At 39.1% G+C, this 17635-nt stretch overlaps 1 protein-coding gene across 3 annotated transcripts in view; it reads left to right on the forward strand.

Annotated features, from left to right (window-relative positions):
* LOC135202229 (post-GPI attachment to proteins factor 6-like) overlaps positions 1–17635 on the forward strand; it is a 100744-nt gene that overhangs the window by 46470 nt on the left and 36639 nt on the right. For all 3 annotated transcript variants that reach the window (XR_010311689.1, XM_064231501.1, XM_064231499.1), the window contains exon 11: positions 6197–6375. Coding sequence is in view for 2 of the 3 variants with exons in the window: in XM_064231501.1 (XP_064087571.1) it covers positions 6197–6375 (179 nt within the window). In the remaining variant the exon portion in view is untranslated. The remainder of the gene's footprint in view (positions 1–6196; positions 6376–17635) is intronic.

Here is a 17635-nt window from a genome sequence, read left to right on the forward strand (position 1 = left end):
TTCTGCCTGCAATTACCTTGATTTATTGTTGATGATTTGGCCTTTTCTCAACTTTAGAAGACACTATAAGTGCTGCGGACATTTGTCTCTCTATGCTGGTATGTGTATAGTCAAACCCTGCTATTTGCAGAATCATGATTCGCATACTCGCCTATTCGCGGATTTTTCTATGGACTGTATATAACCATTATTCGTGGAAAATTTGCCTATTTGCAGTATTCTTCACTGGGAAATATTCACATACGGTCCCCCGTATTCGCGGGGGACGCGTACCCGACCCCTTCTGCACAAATAGCTCGAACCCATGAATAGCTAGAACTCCCCTCTAAAAATACTTATATCTTCCTATCTTGAAAGTTCAAATACCAAATGTATACTTAAAAAGTATCATCCTACATCAAATATACCATTGAATTGATATTATTAATATAATTTCAATATCATCTTAAACATTTTACCATTAGAAATATAAACACAGCCAATAGAAATTTACACACACACACACACACACACAGCACTGAATGGCAACAGCATTATTTGACCATCATCAAGAATGAAATTATTTATGAATTATTTAGAGAATAGTAATATGAGAAGAGAGAGATAAAGAGAGAGAGAATAACTCTTACCAAAAAGATTAAAATGAACTTCTATAGGCAACACTTCTTCCCGTCCCATAAATACATACATACCTTTTCGAGAGAGAGAGAGAGAAAGAGAGGGGGCTGAACAAAGCATCTATTTGTCTATCTATCAATCCTTTGGCAAAGTGAGAGAGAGATAAAAGGAGGAAGAAATAGAAATGCTTATAATTGCCTATCTTGAAAGTTCAAATACCAAATGTATACCTTGAATAATGTCCTACATCAAATTTACCTTATCTTATTACTGTATTAATCTTTGAGATTATATTATTAATATAATTTCAAAGTCATCTTAAACATTAGTACCCTTAAAGATATATATGTACTTACATGTTTCTAACACTTCCTTTGGCAAAGTGAGAGAGAGCGAGAGAGAGATAAAAGAAGGAAGTTCAAATACCAAATGAATACCTTAAATAATGTCCTACATCAAATTTACCTTAAATTATCTCATTACTGTATTAATCTTTGAAATTATTTTAGTATTCAATGTCATTTCAAAGTCATCATAAACATTAGTACCCTTAAATATATATATTATGTACATACGTACTTCTAACACTTCCAGCCAAAAGAGAGAGAGAAAGAGTGAGTTACCACTATGACACATATCTTGTGGAGAGAGAGAGAGAGAGTGAAATGGAAAGATTATTGTATTTCTTTAAAATACTTACATATGAATTTTGTAATTACAGCTATATTATTATATTACAAATATTATTATTATTATTTGAAAATATTAATAAACTTATTTCATACTTGTACCATGAAAATAGAAGATAGAAATTGCATAAAGATCATTAAAATCATTGACCATTAGATGGCTCCACTCCCCTCCCCTCATATCACATTACTTGACATATTTGACAGCTCTGGACTTTGCAGCTTCTCTGGAGTTAGAAAGAAGATGAGGGGAAAAAATAGAAAGAAAGATGAGGGAAAGAATTTTCATTTGAAATTAGTTATATTATTATTTTTATTATTATTATTTTGGATTATTATTATTATTATTATTTTATTATTATTATTATTATTAATTATTTGATATAATTATTTTTAAAAATATTAATAAACATATTTGTCTACCATAAAAATGCTCTCCTCTCAGTAAGAGAGGGGAGAGTTATCCTTACTTAAAAGTGAAATGGAAAGGTATTTTTCATTTCTTTAAAATACTATCATATAATAATTTTGTAATTACATTTATGTTATTATTATTATTAGTAGTAGTATCATTATTAACTGAAAATATCAATAAACATATTACATATATTTACCATAAAAATTATTTCATCTCCACAAAAGAGAGAGAGAGAGAGAGAGCGTGTGTGTGTGTGTGTTTATCTCTCTATTCTCACAGAAGCATTAATATATTTCTCTGTACTAGAGACTGACTAAAAGAAATTTATATTTTTTGTCTTCCAATGATGTATCACCTCTACTAGCATTTTTAAAACTATGAACACACACAGTGTGCACATTTGTTAATACCAATTGGTTAAAGCGAGACTTTCCCTGCAGAGAGAGAGGGAGAGAATATCCTTTGACAGCCAAGACGGCAACAGTTATTCAAACCCACAAAGATGCAACACTCGCCAACCCTTGCTGTCCCCCTCTCTCCAAGTCTGGAAAATAACAGATACGTAATGGAATTTTCTTTTATTCTTACATAATTTTTAAATTTATAAACTAAAATCTTGATAATTCCCTTTAGTATTTTCTTTAATGAATTGATATTATTGCTGATCATACAAAAAACATACATCTCTGTAAGAGAGAAAGAGAGAGAGTTATCCATATTTAAAAGAGTGAAATGGAAAGATTATTGTATTTCTTTAAAATACTGTCACATGAATTATGCAGTTATATTATTAGTATCATAAAAATTCTTTTATCTCTGTAAGGGGGGGAGAGAAATTACATGAGCGTCTAATGTTCACTCCCCCTCCTGTCACAGTACTTGACATATTTGACAGCAATGGACCTCAGCTTAGTACCTGGAGTCGAAAATAAAGATGGGGAAGATTAAGCTTTCCTTCATTCTTTCATAATTTTTTAATTTGTAGACTAAAATATCACTAATTCACTGTAGGATTTTCTTCAATTGATATTATTGGTGTATACATTAACCCTTAAATGCCGAAGCGGAAATTTTTTTATTTTTATTTTATTTTTTTTTTTTTTTTAAATCATAGCATGCTTAATTTTCAAGATTAAGAGTTCATTTTTGGCTCCTTTTTTTTTGTCATTGCCTGAAGTTTAGTATGTAACCATCAGAAATGAAAAAAATATCATTATCATATATAAATACAGGCAGTCCCCGGGTTACGATGGTGTCGGCTTACGACGTTCCGAGGTTACGACGCTTGTCAATAGACGTTATTTCCAGGGTTACGACGCCTACAGCGCTCATCTGGGAGATGAAATATGACACCAAAAATGCAAAATAATCAATATTTGAAGGTTTTTTTGATGAAAAATTCCATAAGAATGCAGTTTACATAGTTTTCAATGCACCCAAAGCATTAAAAGTAAGGTTTTCTTAGGATTTTTGACGATTTTCGGCTTACAAAGCGTCTCAAGAACGGAACCCATGTTGTAACCCGGGGACCGCCTGTATTGGGATATATGACAGCGAGAAAAAAATTTCATATATAATTGTATACAAATCGCGCTGTGAGCAAAACGGTTAAAGCTAACAAGTTAATTTTTTTCGTTGTATTGTACACTAGATTGCAATCATTTTGGTATATAACACATTGTAAAACGATAAAGGCAACACAGAAAATATTATCACAAAATGATGCATGAATTAGTTGCGCGGACGTAAAAAAAAGCAGTTTTCAAAAATTCACCATAAATCGAAATATTTTGCTAGACTTCCCGTTTGTTGCAAAATGAAGGTAATTGATCGAATATTACTGGACTGTAAGGATGAATTTTTTCTCTTTATCGTTATTTATATGGAAATATTTCAAAACTGATATAAGCTACAACTATGGGTTGTTTCTTGTGTTGTATTCTACATGAAATTACACACATTTTCATATATGTATAAAACTTTATGTAATGACTAATTTAAAATGGTGCAAACATTACGACAATCAGACGAAAAAATTTATGATTTTTTCGGAAGTTACTGCTCGGACGTAAGGAAAAAGTTTATTTCATAAATTCACCATAAATCGAAATATTGTGCTAGAGACTTCCAATTTGTTACAAAATAAAGGTAAATGATTGAATATTACTAGAATGTAATAGTTTTAGCTTACAATTGCGTTTTTTTACTATATCAGTCGAGTCAAAGTTGACCAAAGGTTGAACTTTTGGCACATCGTTATTTATAAGAAAATATTTCAAAACTGATAAAAGCTACAACCATGGGTTGTTTTTTTGTAGTATTCTACATGAAATTGCACACATTTTCATATATAAAACTTTATGTAACGGCTAATTTAAAATGGTGCAAACATTACGACAATCGGACGAAAAAATTTATGATTTTTTTTGGAAGAGTTACCGCGCGGACGTAAGGAAAATTTTTTTTTTTTTTTTTAAATTCACCATAAATCGAAATATGTGCTAGAGACTTCCAATTTGTTTCAAAATAAAGGTAAATGATTGGATATTAACTAGAATATAAGAGTTTTAGCTTACAATTGGCGTTTTTGACCATTTCAGTTGAGTCAATGTTGACCGAAGGTTGATATTTTGGCACTTATCATTATTTATATGAAAATATTTCAAAACTGATAAAAGCTACAACCATGTGTTCTTGAAATTGTGCACATTTTCATATGTAAAACTTTATGTAACGGCTAATTTAAAATGGTGCAAACATAACGACAATTGGACGAAAAAATTATGATTTTTTCGGAAGAGTTACCGCGCGGACGTAAGGAAAAAGTTTTTTCATAAATTCACCATAAATCAAAATATTGTGCTTAGAAGACTTCCAGTTTGGTGCAAAATAAAAGGGAAGGGAAATGATTGAATCATTACTAGAATATAAGAGTTTGGCTTACAATTGCGTTTTTCGACCATTTCGGTAGTCAAAGTTGACTGAAGGTTGAAATTTTGGCACATCGTTATTTATATGAAAATATTTCAAAACAGATAAAAGCTACAACCATGAGTTGTTTTTGGTTGTATTCTACATGAAATTGTCCACATTTTCATATATAATACTCCATGTAACGGCTAATATAAAATGGTGCAAAAATTATGTCAGTGATGAAATAATTTCCGAGATGTGTCGCTGATGCTTTTTAGTGCGAGAAGAAAGAAATTCGCGCTTGCGCGCCTGCGTAATGATTGTAAACAAAACAACGCCTTGATCCATGAGCTCCCAGCATCCCCCAAGGCGCGTGATTCAAAAGTTTTCACCTAGTAGGCCTATAACTTTTTCCAAGAATTTTTTTTAAAACTTTTTGTCGTCGACGTACGATACGTCGGTTTGGCACCCGACAGACAATTTTCGTCGACGTTTAATACGTCCAATCGGCGTTAAAGGGTTAATATTAACATTTGAATATTAGTAAATCATTTATTTATCATTCAAAAAACATACATCTCTGTGAGAGAGAGAGAGAGTTATTATATTTATATGATATTGTTTAATCTTCTTAAACTTACCAAAATACAGTATTAACCAGTATTAACCACTATTAATATTTGAAAGTTAGTAAATCATTTTTGTATCATAAAAATGTATTTAGTCATGAAAATAACATCAAAATACACTAATTAGTGTATATTTATTGTTGGAAAAACCTGCAAATGTGCAAATTTCCCACAAATAATGGGTAGATGTGGTTCAAAGAAAAATCCGCAAATAGGCAAGTCCGCGAATCTTGAGAACGTGAATGGGTTTGACTGTGTTACTGTATTTTCATATAATTTTTGTGACTAAATGCACTTTTGTGATAAAACTAAAAATACTTAGGTATAAGCAATTGTAGAGGGGTTTTTTATTTTTTGACAATCAGAATAGGCTATTCTTTTCATTTTTAGAGGGTTTTTTAAGTATTTGTGGATTTTAGCTGTTTATGGGGGTGTCTGGTGCCCAACAACCGCGATTATGGGGGTCTACTGTATTATATAGGTTCAAAATCCCTTATCTGAAATCCTTACGGCCAGCTGTGTTTCAGTTTTTCAATTTTTTTTGGATTTAAGAAGTGAAGCTTGCTTCATAGATACACGTTTTATTTCCAACAACAATGTTCCGTAATATTAAAAAATATACTGCATCAAAAAACCTTAATATGCCCATTTTTTCACCTCATATTTTGAAAGAGTAATTTTTCAGAACAAATTCTGGTAAATAGTTATGGGCCTAATACAACTTTATTACTTATGTGGTGTCATACAATGATTTGTCTACCACATATAACTAAGAATACTTTACAAATATAAATATTGATTAGGCTCTTTTTAAATGAAAAGTTATTGAATAGAATATTTGGTATGTAAGGTGAATAATAATTACTGTGGAATAAATCTGTATGTCATAACAAATATGCAGTACATAACCATTGAATTATAACTTTCAGGATACCGTGGATGGGGTTGTACAGATAGTTCACAGGCAACATCAAACTGGGAACTTTTGCTTGCGACACTGCTGTTGACACTCTCCAACCTCTTCTTTCTACCAGCAGTCATCCTTGCCCTGAAGCGAAGATATTTTGCAGAGGCAACAGTTTATGCCTTTACTATGGTGTTCTCAACGGTAAAATTTACAGATTTTCACATTGGTTTTTATTCGGATTCACTGCTGCTGTATTTTGAAGACTACGTCGTTAGCATTATGCACCTAATAGCAAATAAATCTCTGATAATGCTTCATATTTCCCCTGCTTCATTGCTGCAGGTCCATGCTATTAACTTCCATATTCATGCAGATAGCACTCATAGATGCCTATCTTCATAGCCTGTAACATGTTGTGCTGAATGGAAAAACTGAACAAAATTCCCGGAGCTATATAATTATGATGTTTGCTGCTAAAAAAATTATTAGTTAGATGGTAAGGCACTAAAATGTTATAATGGTAAATTGTCTGAATGGTATTTTACAAAATGCTAACAATTCAGTATTGGAAAAAGTGAGGCCCAGACCAGTAGAAAATAGTTAGCACTTTTTCTACTAACAATTCTTTTTTTTTCCAGTGCTCCATTTTACATAATTTGCTTTCAAAATTACCAACTTGTTAGAATAAGCTTTTGTTAGAATAAGCTTAATATTGCATTGGGGATTTTAACTAAACTTTAGATTAACAGGGCTTCAGAAATTACTGTTTGATTCTCTTGATGTTAAAATTCCACATCTCTTTTATTAAGAGTTTTCTGTTCTTCTTTTACCATCTAAAGGGGGGAAATAGTCTTATGAAACTTCTAACTTGCATTTGTTCATATACGGAACAAACCTTCGGTCTTAACATTAGGATAATACTATTAGCGCCAAGCTGGAAAACGGTAGAATTAAAATTAAACTTGTTAGATCCAGGGACTATTGGCATCTATACCAGGTCACGGGGCATGTAGTACCCAGAATGCCCTCGGTGTGCCATGACCAGCCAGTTTCCTATCACCTTAAAGTTAGGAAGTGATTGCTTTCTATCTGTTTTAAAGCTGGTTTTAGTTTGCCCGATTTTATTCTTTTTTCACTTTTTAATTTTTCTTTCCCTGGGTGTTCTCAGTGTGGGTTTGATCTGATAGGTGTGTATATTGTGAGATGGAGAATTTTGCTTCACCAACGGGAATTTCTTCCGGTTCTCGGAAGAGACAAAGGAAATGCCCTGGAGTGAGTGGGTTTCCTTGTTCAAAATTTTTAACTTCAGTGTCTACAGATCCTCATCCATGTAGTAGGTGCAGAGAAAACGTATGTACTATTACTAATCCTTGTTCAGTTTGTCATGGTTGGTCGGTGGAATGGTGGAGGAAATTTTATGAGTAAGGCCAGTACAAGAGAAAGGGGTTGACGCCATCTTTGGATGACCAAGCATCGTCGGCTTCTTTTGCATCGGCAATACACGAGACTGCTCCATATATTTCTTTGCCTGCTTTTGATTTTTCCCATACTCCGTCAGTTTCTTCTAGCGATTCGCTATTGGAAATTCCAGGAGGCGTTTTTGGGTTATGCATAATTACGCTCAATCATTCCCGGCAGGGAGTGGGGGGAGCATCGCCATCTTTGTTCCAGGTGCCGGCTCCCGATGCACAGAGAGTGGAAGGAACGTGGACGGCGTTAGGCCTACCAGGCGTACTAACCTTGGAGGGTTTGCCGTCTCATATGTCGTCGCGATTCCTGCAGGGCCCGACAGCGCTGAATGTTCCTCATCCCCCTGGTCTGCACTTTATGGGAGCTAATGCCATGGCAACGTCAGCAACATCAATGTTTCTGGCGATGCAGAACGTTGGAGGTGGTTTGGCTGCACACGCAAGGCTGCCAGCAGCAGCCGCTCAGTCTCTCCCTACAAGATTGGTGACGTCACAACCTGCGTCACACACCGACATGGCAGGCACGATGACGTCACAGCCTACAGCTTCTCTATCTACTCCGTTGCCTCCTGAGCCAAATACACTTTCTGACTCATTGGTACACACAGTCATGAAGAAATTACAAGATCTAGAGGAGAAGATAGTTAAGAAAGACAAAAAGAAAATGCGTGAATCGTCATCATCTTTGTCTTCTTCCTCTAGCTCAGCGTCATCGCTAAGTCCGACGATGTCACTCCGTGTACCAGTCAAGCGTTGGAGGATACGGGACTTCGTGACTGATCCTTGGGCCAAGAGGAAAAGAGTGAATTCTTCTTCATCTTCGAGCCAGGACTGTCACATCCCGGTCAGCAACAAAGTAAAGAAGTCATTGGTTGGTAAGCTTAACGCTAACGGACAAAGCCGTTTACAAGTGTCCGAACGAGCAAAAGCGTTGACACTTGTTGGGCTAGCGGCCGTCGCGGGGATGCCAGCAGAGACGACAAAGAGTCTAAGAGAGACTACACTGCCATTGGTAAAATCAACGATGAGTGGGAAGAGTTCTACAAGAAATAAAGAACAGATACCAGTTTCACCTGTAAGACCTCTTAAAATACAGAGAAAGGATGAGAGAGCTCCCATTAAAAGCGAATAATAAAGAGTTGGTAACCTCTTCTGGTACGTTGGTGGAAGGCGTTGTTCGACTCTATGAGGGATCAAGTCTGAATTCCTCGACAGTGGTTGGAGACGATATTAATAGAGATAAAGAGGAAATTAGCTCGGTTTCGAGAGCGCCTTCATCTTGGAGATGTAGGCAGGATTCTCACTCTAGATCTGCGAGCAGAGAAGGAGTTAAGCTGTCTCGTTTTCCTACTGACTATTCGAGGTTGAGCCGTCGGCGGCCATCAGAGATCAAAGATGCCGCGGTTGTAGGGTCGGACGGCCGTGACGCACCCGGATGTTTGTCAGCGGATAGGAGTGAGCTAGTGTCTCTTGTGGCTGAACACAGTATGTTAGAAATGGAGGAAGGAGACATCCAAGCGTTTCTGGCTTCCTATGCAGAGGTGATTGATTTGATTCATCAATTCAATAACCATTCGGGGAGCACGGAGACACCTGCCAGTATGCTTCCTCCGGGGATTGACATGGTGTGTGGATTGAAAAAGGATACGAAGGTGTCGTATGAATTACCTTGTTCAAGTCATGCGGACTCTGTTTTACAACACGTAAATGCACGGATTGCTGGAAGCAATAATTCCTTAAGATCGAATAGATCGTTTAAGTTTATTTTCCCCCCAATGATGAAACAAAGGAAATATTATACGACACCAATGGTTCCTTTGCTATCTAGACAAATTAACCCAAATGTGGTAAGGTTAAGACCTGGATTAACCTTGGATCAAGTTAAGATGGAATGCCCTTCGATGACTTGCCAGGAGGCTGCTACGTTGAAAGCAACAACTTCTTTTGTCTTTCAGACTGCTTCTTGGTTAGATCTTTGGTCAACAGCAGTGGCGAAAATTGCATCCTCAGAAGTAACGAGAAAAGTAGTGGATGAGTCCATGTTTATTAGAGTGCTACAATCAGGTTCCAAAGCAATTGCGTACTTGACAAATATAAGTACTAGTGTTTGGCAAATATCATGTTGATGAGGAGAGATGCAGCTTTGGCTAGACTAAGCCGCACTGTTGATTTGGATTCCCTGCTAGCAATGCGGAATGGGGATATCCTAGAGTCGCAATTGCTGTTGCCAGAGGTCATACTGGAAGAGGCTATAGATAGAAGAAGAATGGACACTAATGACAGATTAGTACAGCAAGCAGTTAGAAAAACATCTGGAAGTCAAGCTAATCCTATTGAGGTAAGGCAGTAGCAAATACCTTGAAAGAAGCCAGTGAGACATAACATCTCTAATAGAGCAACAAGAACCTCTTCCCCAAAGAAGTTAGCTCATCGGCCCTTCCACAATAGAAACAACAGAGGAAAGGGGGATTAGGGGAAGAGGGAGAGGTTCAAGACGATAGGATGGGCGCCTGTCATCACTCGGCCACACCAGTGGGGGGTTGCCTGGCAAATCACTGGAAGGTGTGGCAGGAATTTGGAGCAAAGCCGTGGGTGGTGGATGTTCTCAGAGTCGGTTATTTGATTCCATTCGAAGTAACCCCACCCCTGACAGAACAACCATTACCACACCTCGCTTATGCTCAGGAACCTCAGAAGGCTTTTATTCTGAAAGAGGAAGTGAAAAAGATGATGGAAAAAGGGGATGTGGAACAAGTATCCATTCCGTCAAAGGGGTTTTACAGCAGAATTTTCCTTGTCCCCAAAGCCAACAGGGATTGGAGGACAGTAATAGATCTGTCAACATTGAATCTGTTTATAAGAAAAACCAGATTGGATGGAGACCCCAAAGACTGTTCTACAAGCAGTCAGGGTCAAGGACTTTATGCTGACAATCGACTTGAAGGACGCATACTTTCAGATCCCAGTCCATCAGTCTTCCAGGAAATTTCTCCGCTTCAGTCTTGCAGAGAAAGTTTTCCCAGTTCAAAGTCCTGTGCTTCGGGTTGACGTCTCCAAGTTTTTAAAAGTGTGTTCACTCTCGTGTCGACTTGGGCACATGCTCAGGGGATCAGGCTGATAAGATAACTAGACGACTGGCTGGTGATAGCAAAGTCCAGAGAAAAATTACTTTGGGACAGGGTGACCCTTCTGCAGTTTTGTCACAGCTTAGGCATTGTGATAAATCAGGAGAAGTCGAAGTTGGATCCAAGTCTACGGGTGGTGTATCTGGGTATGATTATAGACACAGTAAAAGCCAAAGTGTTCCCGGCAGACCAGAGAGTAGAGAAATGCAAACAAGTGGTGAATGCCTTTATGGAAACACAAACACAGCCAGCAAGACAGTGGCAGGTAGTACTGGGAATTCTAACTTCCTTGGAGAAGCTTGTACCACAAGGGAGGCTACACCTTCGATCTCTGCAATGGAGGATAAAGGAATTTTGGTCGCCAACGGTAGATCACCCATACGACCAAATTCCCTTGTTGGCAGAAGTGAGGAAAGTCTTACTGTGGTGGGTGCAGGACAACAATCTGACAGTGGGGGTTCCCCTTCAACAACCCTCCCTGGACCTCTTGCTGTTCTCAGAAGCGTCACTCGAAGGTTGGGGAGCCTATATGGAGGAGCTGATGATTTCAGCAAAATGGAGTGGCGAGGACAGAGAACTCCATATAAACATTTTGGAGTTAAAGTAGCATTTCTAGCACCTCAGGAATTCCGGGAGAGGGTGAAGGGGCAATCGGTGGTATTGATGTCAGACAACACCACAGTAGGAGCTTACATAAACAAGCAAGGAGGCCTTGTATCTCAGCAGTTACACATGATGACAGTTCAACTTCATCAGTGGGCTGTAGAGAACTTAGTAGACATCAGTGCCAGATATATTCCAGGAAAAAGAAACAGTGGCCGACAAGTTGAGCCAGAGGGATCAGATCCTGGGAATGGAGTGGTCCTTGCATTAACAGGTAGTGGACAGAATGCTCATATTGTGGGAAAGGCCGATCATAGACCTATTCTCAACCAGGTACAACAAATAGTTGGAAGTGTATTGTTCAGTAGTCCCAGACGTAGAGGCAGTAGCAGATGCGCTACAACACCCATGGGACAATCTGGACGTTTATGCATTTCCTCCATTTTGTCTAATCTGTCAGGTTCTGAACAAGGTAATGCGGTCTCAGAACCTCAAAATGACTCTGGTAGCGCCTTTATGGCTGAAGGCAGAATGGTTTCCGGACCTGTTGGAACTCCTAATAGATGTGCCGAGAGAGTTACCTCCATAGAACAACCTACTATGTCAGCCGAACTTGGAGAGGTACCACCAGTCAGTGAAGTCCCTATCACTTCACGGATGGAGACTGTTGAGTATCTCCTGCAAGCGAGAGGCTTTTCTCAGAAAGCAGCAACACAGATGGCAGGAAATATCAGATAGTCATCTGTAGTGGTATGCCAAGGAAAATGGTCAGCATACTGTGATTGGTGCCGTAGAGGGAACTTGTCTCCACTCGGAACCACCATTCAACAATTAGCAGACTTTCTGATATATCTCAGGACAGAAAGGCATATGTCTGTATCTGCTGTAAAGGGGTACAGGGCTGCTCTAGCCTCGATCTTACGCATGGAAGGTGTGGACATTTCGTGTTCATGGGAGCTGGCTATGTTAATGAAGCGTTTTGAGCAGTTCTCTTTGCCGAAGGAACTAAAAGCCACTGATTGGGATTTGACCATGGTACTAAGTAAGTAGTCTTACAAAACCCCCCTACGAACCATCAAGGCAGTCCACAGATAGGTGCCTGACCCTGAAGACAGTCTTCTTATTGGCCCTAGCCTCAACCAAAAGGGTGGGGGAACTGCATGGTCTGTCATATGTGGTAAAGTATTCAAGAGGTTGAAAGTCAATGGTATTCGAGTTTGTTCCAGAATTCGTAGCCAAAACTCAAAACCCATCAGTAGTGGAGGGCAAATTTGACTCCTTTTCCCATACCTTCTCTGGTACAATTCGTAGACAATGACAAAGAAGAAATGCTTCTGTGTCCCATCAGGGTACTAAGAGAGTACTTAAGGAGGACAAGGCATCTTAGGCCGGGGTGCTAGCACGGAGGATGTTCGTAATTACAGGACGGAACAAAAAGTGTCCAGGAATACAATATCATTTTGGCTGAGAGAAACGATCAGGAATGCATACATGACAGAAGACAGAGGGTCAAATAGCTGGGAGAGGGCTAGAGCTCATGACATCAGGGGCTTGAGTGCTTCTTTGGCATTCAAGAAGAATATGTCTGTGGAGAGAATTCTGAAAGCTGGTATTTGGCAACGCCAAACAACTTCCACTTCATTTTATTTAAAACATGTTGCCCATAGATCCTTGGACACTTTTTCCTCATCTGGTACCCCTGGCGGGTTAGTTTGTGTCTAGTCTAAGATGAAGGTATGAAAGTAGAATGAATGAGATGACTGGTCTTTCTTCTTTACTACTTTCTTTCTACTCTTTTACCTACAGGCTGTATGAAGGAGAGTACCATCATGAGCTGGAACGGACTAGATGCAGGTGAGGTGGTCAGCCATACTGTAAAGATAATCTAGAGTATGGTATACTTTTCGGTAGCAACATACTCCTCTGGGTAATAGGGAAAGAGAGGGGTGATAATAGATCCAGATACAAGGGAACAGGAGTGGTTTAGGAGCATGGAGAGTTCTCCATCTTCCGTAATGTAATGAACCACGGCATCGTACGAGCACCCAGTGAGGAAAACCAATAGATTCTCATATATCTTTGGTTCAAGGGTTAATAGTCCATTGTCTTAGAATACACCTACTATTCGGAAATGGATAAAGGTGGCAAACTCCCAGTCAGTTAGAGACTTACCTCCCACCAATAAGTAAGTCTATCGTAATGTTAAGACTGAAGGTTTGTTCCGTATATGAACAAATGACAAATTTTAACCAATTTGTATTTTTCATAACTAACAAACCTGAGGACTTAACAGATAAAGGCCCACATCTAACCACCCCTCTAGCAGTCTAAACTGGGTTGGAAGAGTAACTGGCTGGTCACAGGACGCCAAGGGCATTCTGGGTACTAAATGCCCTGTGACCTGGTATAATGCCAATAGTCCCTGAATTTCACAAGTTTAATTGTTCATATACGGAACAAACCTTTGGTCTTAACATTAGGATTTACTAGCCCCAAGCTGGAAACCGGTAAATTAAAATTAAACTTGTGAGATCCAGGGACTATTGGCATCTCTACCAGGTCACGAGGCATGTATACCCAGAATGCCCTTGGCGTCCTGTGACCCACCAGTTATTTTCCTACCGCCTTTTAAGATAGGACATGTTTACTGTCTATCTGATTTAAAGCCGGTTTTCAGTTTGCCCATTTTTATCCATTTCATTTTCATTTTTCTTATTACTTTTTCTTTCTCTGAGTGTGCTCAGTGTGAGTGTGATCGGTATAAGTGGTAAGATGGAAATTTTTGCTTCACCATCGGGATCTTCTGCCATTTCGAAGAGGAAACAAAGGAAATGCCCCGGAGTCAGTGGCTTTCAGTGTTCTAGATTCCTAACTTCATTGTCGACGGATCCTCATCCAACATGTAGTAGGTGCAGGGAAAACGTATGTACAATTACTAATCCATGTTCTGTTTGTCGGGGTTGGTCGGTGGAACAGTGGAAAAAGTTTTATGAGAAAGGCCAGTACAAAAGGAAGGAGGTGACGCCATCTTTGGATGACCAAGCCTTGCCGGCTTCTTTTGTATCGGCAATAAACCAGACTGCTCCATATGTTTCGCCACCTGCTTTTGATTTGTCCCATACCCCTTCGGTTTCTCCTAATGATTTGTTATCGGAAACTTCAGGAGGGGTTTTGGGTAATTTTATGCGTAATATGTATGCTCCTTTGTTCCCAGCAGGAAGGGGGGGAGCATCGCCATCTTTGTTCCAGATGCCGGCTCCCGAAGCGCATAGGATGGAAGGTATGTGGGCGGCGCTAGGCCTACCAGGCATACCAACCTTGGAGGGTTTGCTGTCGCATTATATGGCATCACAATTTCAGCAGGGTCCGGCAGCGCTGAATGTTCCTCATCCCCCTGGCTTGCAATTTATGGGAAATAATGCCGCGGCTACGCCATCAAATTCTATATTTTCGGCAATGCAGAACGTTGAGGTAGTTTTGTGGCAAACATGCGGATGCCAGCAGAAGCCGCACACTCTCTCCCTACAAGATTGGTGACATCACAACATACATCACACACCGATATGGCAGACGCGATGACGTCACAGACTACTGCTTCTCGGTCTGCTTCGCTGCATCCGGACCCAAATACGCTTTCTGACTTGGCAGTACACACTGTAATGAAGAAATTACAGGATATAGAGAAGAGAATGGCTAAGAAAGACAGAAAAGAAAAGGCGTGATTTGTCGTCGTCTTCGTCTTCTTCCTCTAGTTCGGCATCATCGCTAAGTTCGATGACGGCACGGCATGCGCCAGTCAAGCGTTGGAGGATTCGGGATTTCGTGACTGATCCTCGGGCTAAGAGGAGAATAGTGAATTCTTCTTCATCTTCAGACCAGGACTGTCGTATCCCAGTCAGCAAGAAAGTCGAGAATACAGTGGCTGGTAAGCGCAAAGCTAGTGGATGAAGCCGTTTGCAAGAGTCTGAACGAGTGAGAGGGGCAACGGGCGATGGACTAGCGGCCGATGAGGAGTTGCCAGTACAGATTACAAAGAGTGTAAGCAAGACTACGATACCGCTGGCACAATCAACGTTGGGGGCGAAATGTGCAGCAAAGAATAGAACGCAGGTTCCAGTTTCGCCCGTAAGGCCCTTTAAAATACGGACAAAGGATGATAAGGCTCTTATTAAAAGAATGAAGATTAGAGAGTTGGCAACCTCGTCTGATACGTTGGTGGAAGGCGTTGTCCGCCTGGATGAAAGATAGAGGCCGAATTCTCCGACGGTCGTTGGAAACGATAGCAATCCTAATAGAGAGGAAGTTAGCTCAGTTTCAAGGGAACCTTCATCTTGGAGGTCTAGACAAGACTCTCGCTCTAGATCCGTGAGCAGAGAGAGTGTGAGGCGTTCTCGTTCTCCTGCTGACTATTCGGGATCGAGCCGGTGGCGGTCATCAGAGATCAAAGAGGCCGCGGCCGTAGGGACAGGCGGCCACGAAATTCCCGGCCATTTGTCAGAGGATAGGAGTGAGCTAACATCCCCTTTGGCGGAGCACAGTATGTTAGAGCCGGAGGAAGGAGAAAACCAAGAGTTTCTGGCCTCGTATGCGGAGGTGATCGATTTGATTCGTCAATTCAATAACCTTTCGGAGAAAACGGAAACACCTGCCAGTATGCTTTCTCCGGGGATTGACATGGTATTTGGATTGAAAAAGGATACCAAGCTGTCATATGAATTGCCTTGTTCAAGTCATGCGGACTGTTTTACAACACGTAAACGCACGGATTGCAGGAAGAGAGAATTCCTTAAGATCTGATAGATCCTTTAAATTTATTCCTCCTCCATTGATGAAACAAAGGAAATATTATACGACACCGACGGTCCCTTTGCTGTCTAGGCAAGCGAACCCTAATGTGGTAAAGTTAACCTCTTCATTACCGAAAGTTTGTTTGGAGGTAGGTGGGTACCACCATTCTAGTCTACTACACCGTACCGGGTGCATAAAGGTGGTACGCATAGTACCACCAAAACTCCTCTTTTCAGATAGGGACTTCCAATCATTCTGTAATTTTGGTTTGAAGAGTTTGGAGCAAAATAAACAGTATGACACGATGCCAGACGTATGATGAGCCCAAAAAAATATTATTACTGCTTATAGTAGTGTGTAGGTGACAGATGAACTGCGTCTCAACAAAAAATCACAAAACCAGACAAGCGTAAACATGTAATAACTTCTACCCAAGTATAAAACCGGTTGTATCATCATTTACTGTATTTATTTATTCACTTATTACATTTTACAAATAAAAGATATGAACACCAGATAAATTGAAGGTAAAAATAAAGCTTATAGTAACTTTATACAGTTACCATCCGAGTTACGACCTAGATCCGTTCCGACCAACAGGTCGTATGTCAGAATGGTCGTTAGTCGAAAATACCAGCCAAAATGGCCGACATGTGGATTATAAGTACTCGGTTAAAGTGGAAGATTATACTGTACTCGAGGACATATGATATGAATGTGTTGCATTTTTAAGTAACTTTTTCTGTTGAATAATATTATTGTGTATATACAAGCTGTTTATTTATCATTTTTATGCCTTTTAGTTTCACTTTTATAATTTTATCATATATTTCTGTTGAATAATATTACTGTACATATGTATATACAAGCTGTTTATTTATAATTTTTATGCCTTTTAGTTTCACTTTTATCATACTTTTTCTGTTGAATAATATTACTGTTGTACTATACGTACAAGCTGTTTTATGTATTTATCATTTTTATGCCTTTAGTTTCACTTTTATCATTTTATCATAGAGATATTTTTAATATTATACTGTAGGTGCAATGTATTTAGCTTTTTTTTTCAGTTGCTTAGTTGATATACTACGTACATACATCTTAATATAATATGGTTTTAGAAATAAAATATTTATTACTGCAGTTAAATTTATTATTCAAAAATACAAATGAAGATCAAAATACGAAAATAGAAAAGTTACAGTTCAAAAATAGAACATACAGTACTGTAGTACAAAATAGAAAATACATATGCATGTAAAAAAATAAGCAAAACAACACTCAAAATTAATGTTCACTGGTGCTTGGTTCGACGTCATCAACACTTTCTTCATACGCACGGTCGAAAGAAAGATCAGCTGTTAAGTCAGGCGAGGCAGGGGAAGGGTGGGGTGGTTACTGCGCTGGCCGATGTAGGGGAGGGGGTGGCTTCGATGCTGGATGAGGCGGGCTTTTGCGTTCGTTTGACAAACATGC

This window comes from Macrobrachium nipponense, chromosome 30 (genome assembly GCF_015104395.2).
Source record: "Macrobrachium nipponense isolate FS-2020 chromosome 30, ASM1510439v2, whole genome shotgun sequence".
In the NCBI taxonomy this organism is placed as follows: domain Eukaryota; kingdom Metazoa; phylum Arthropoda; class Malacostraca; order Decapoda; family Palaemonidae; genus Macrobrachium; species Macrobrachium nipponense.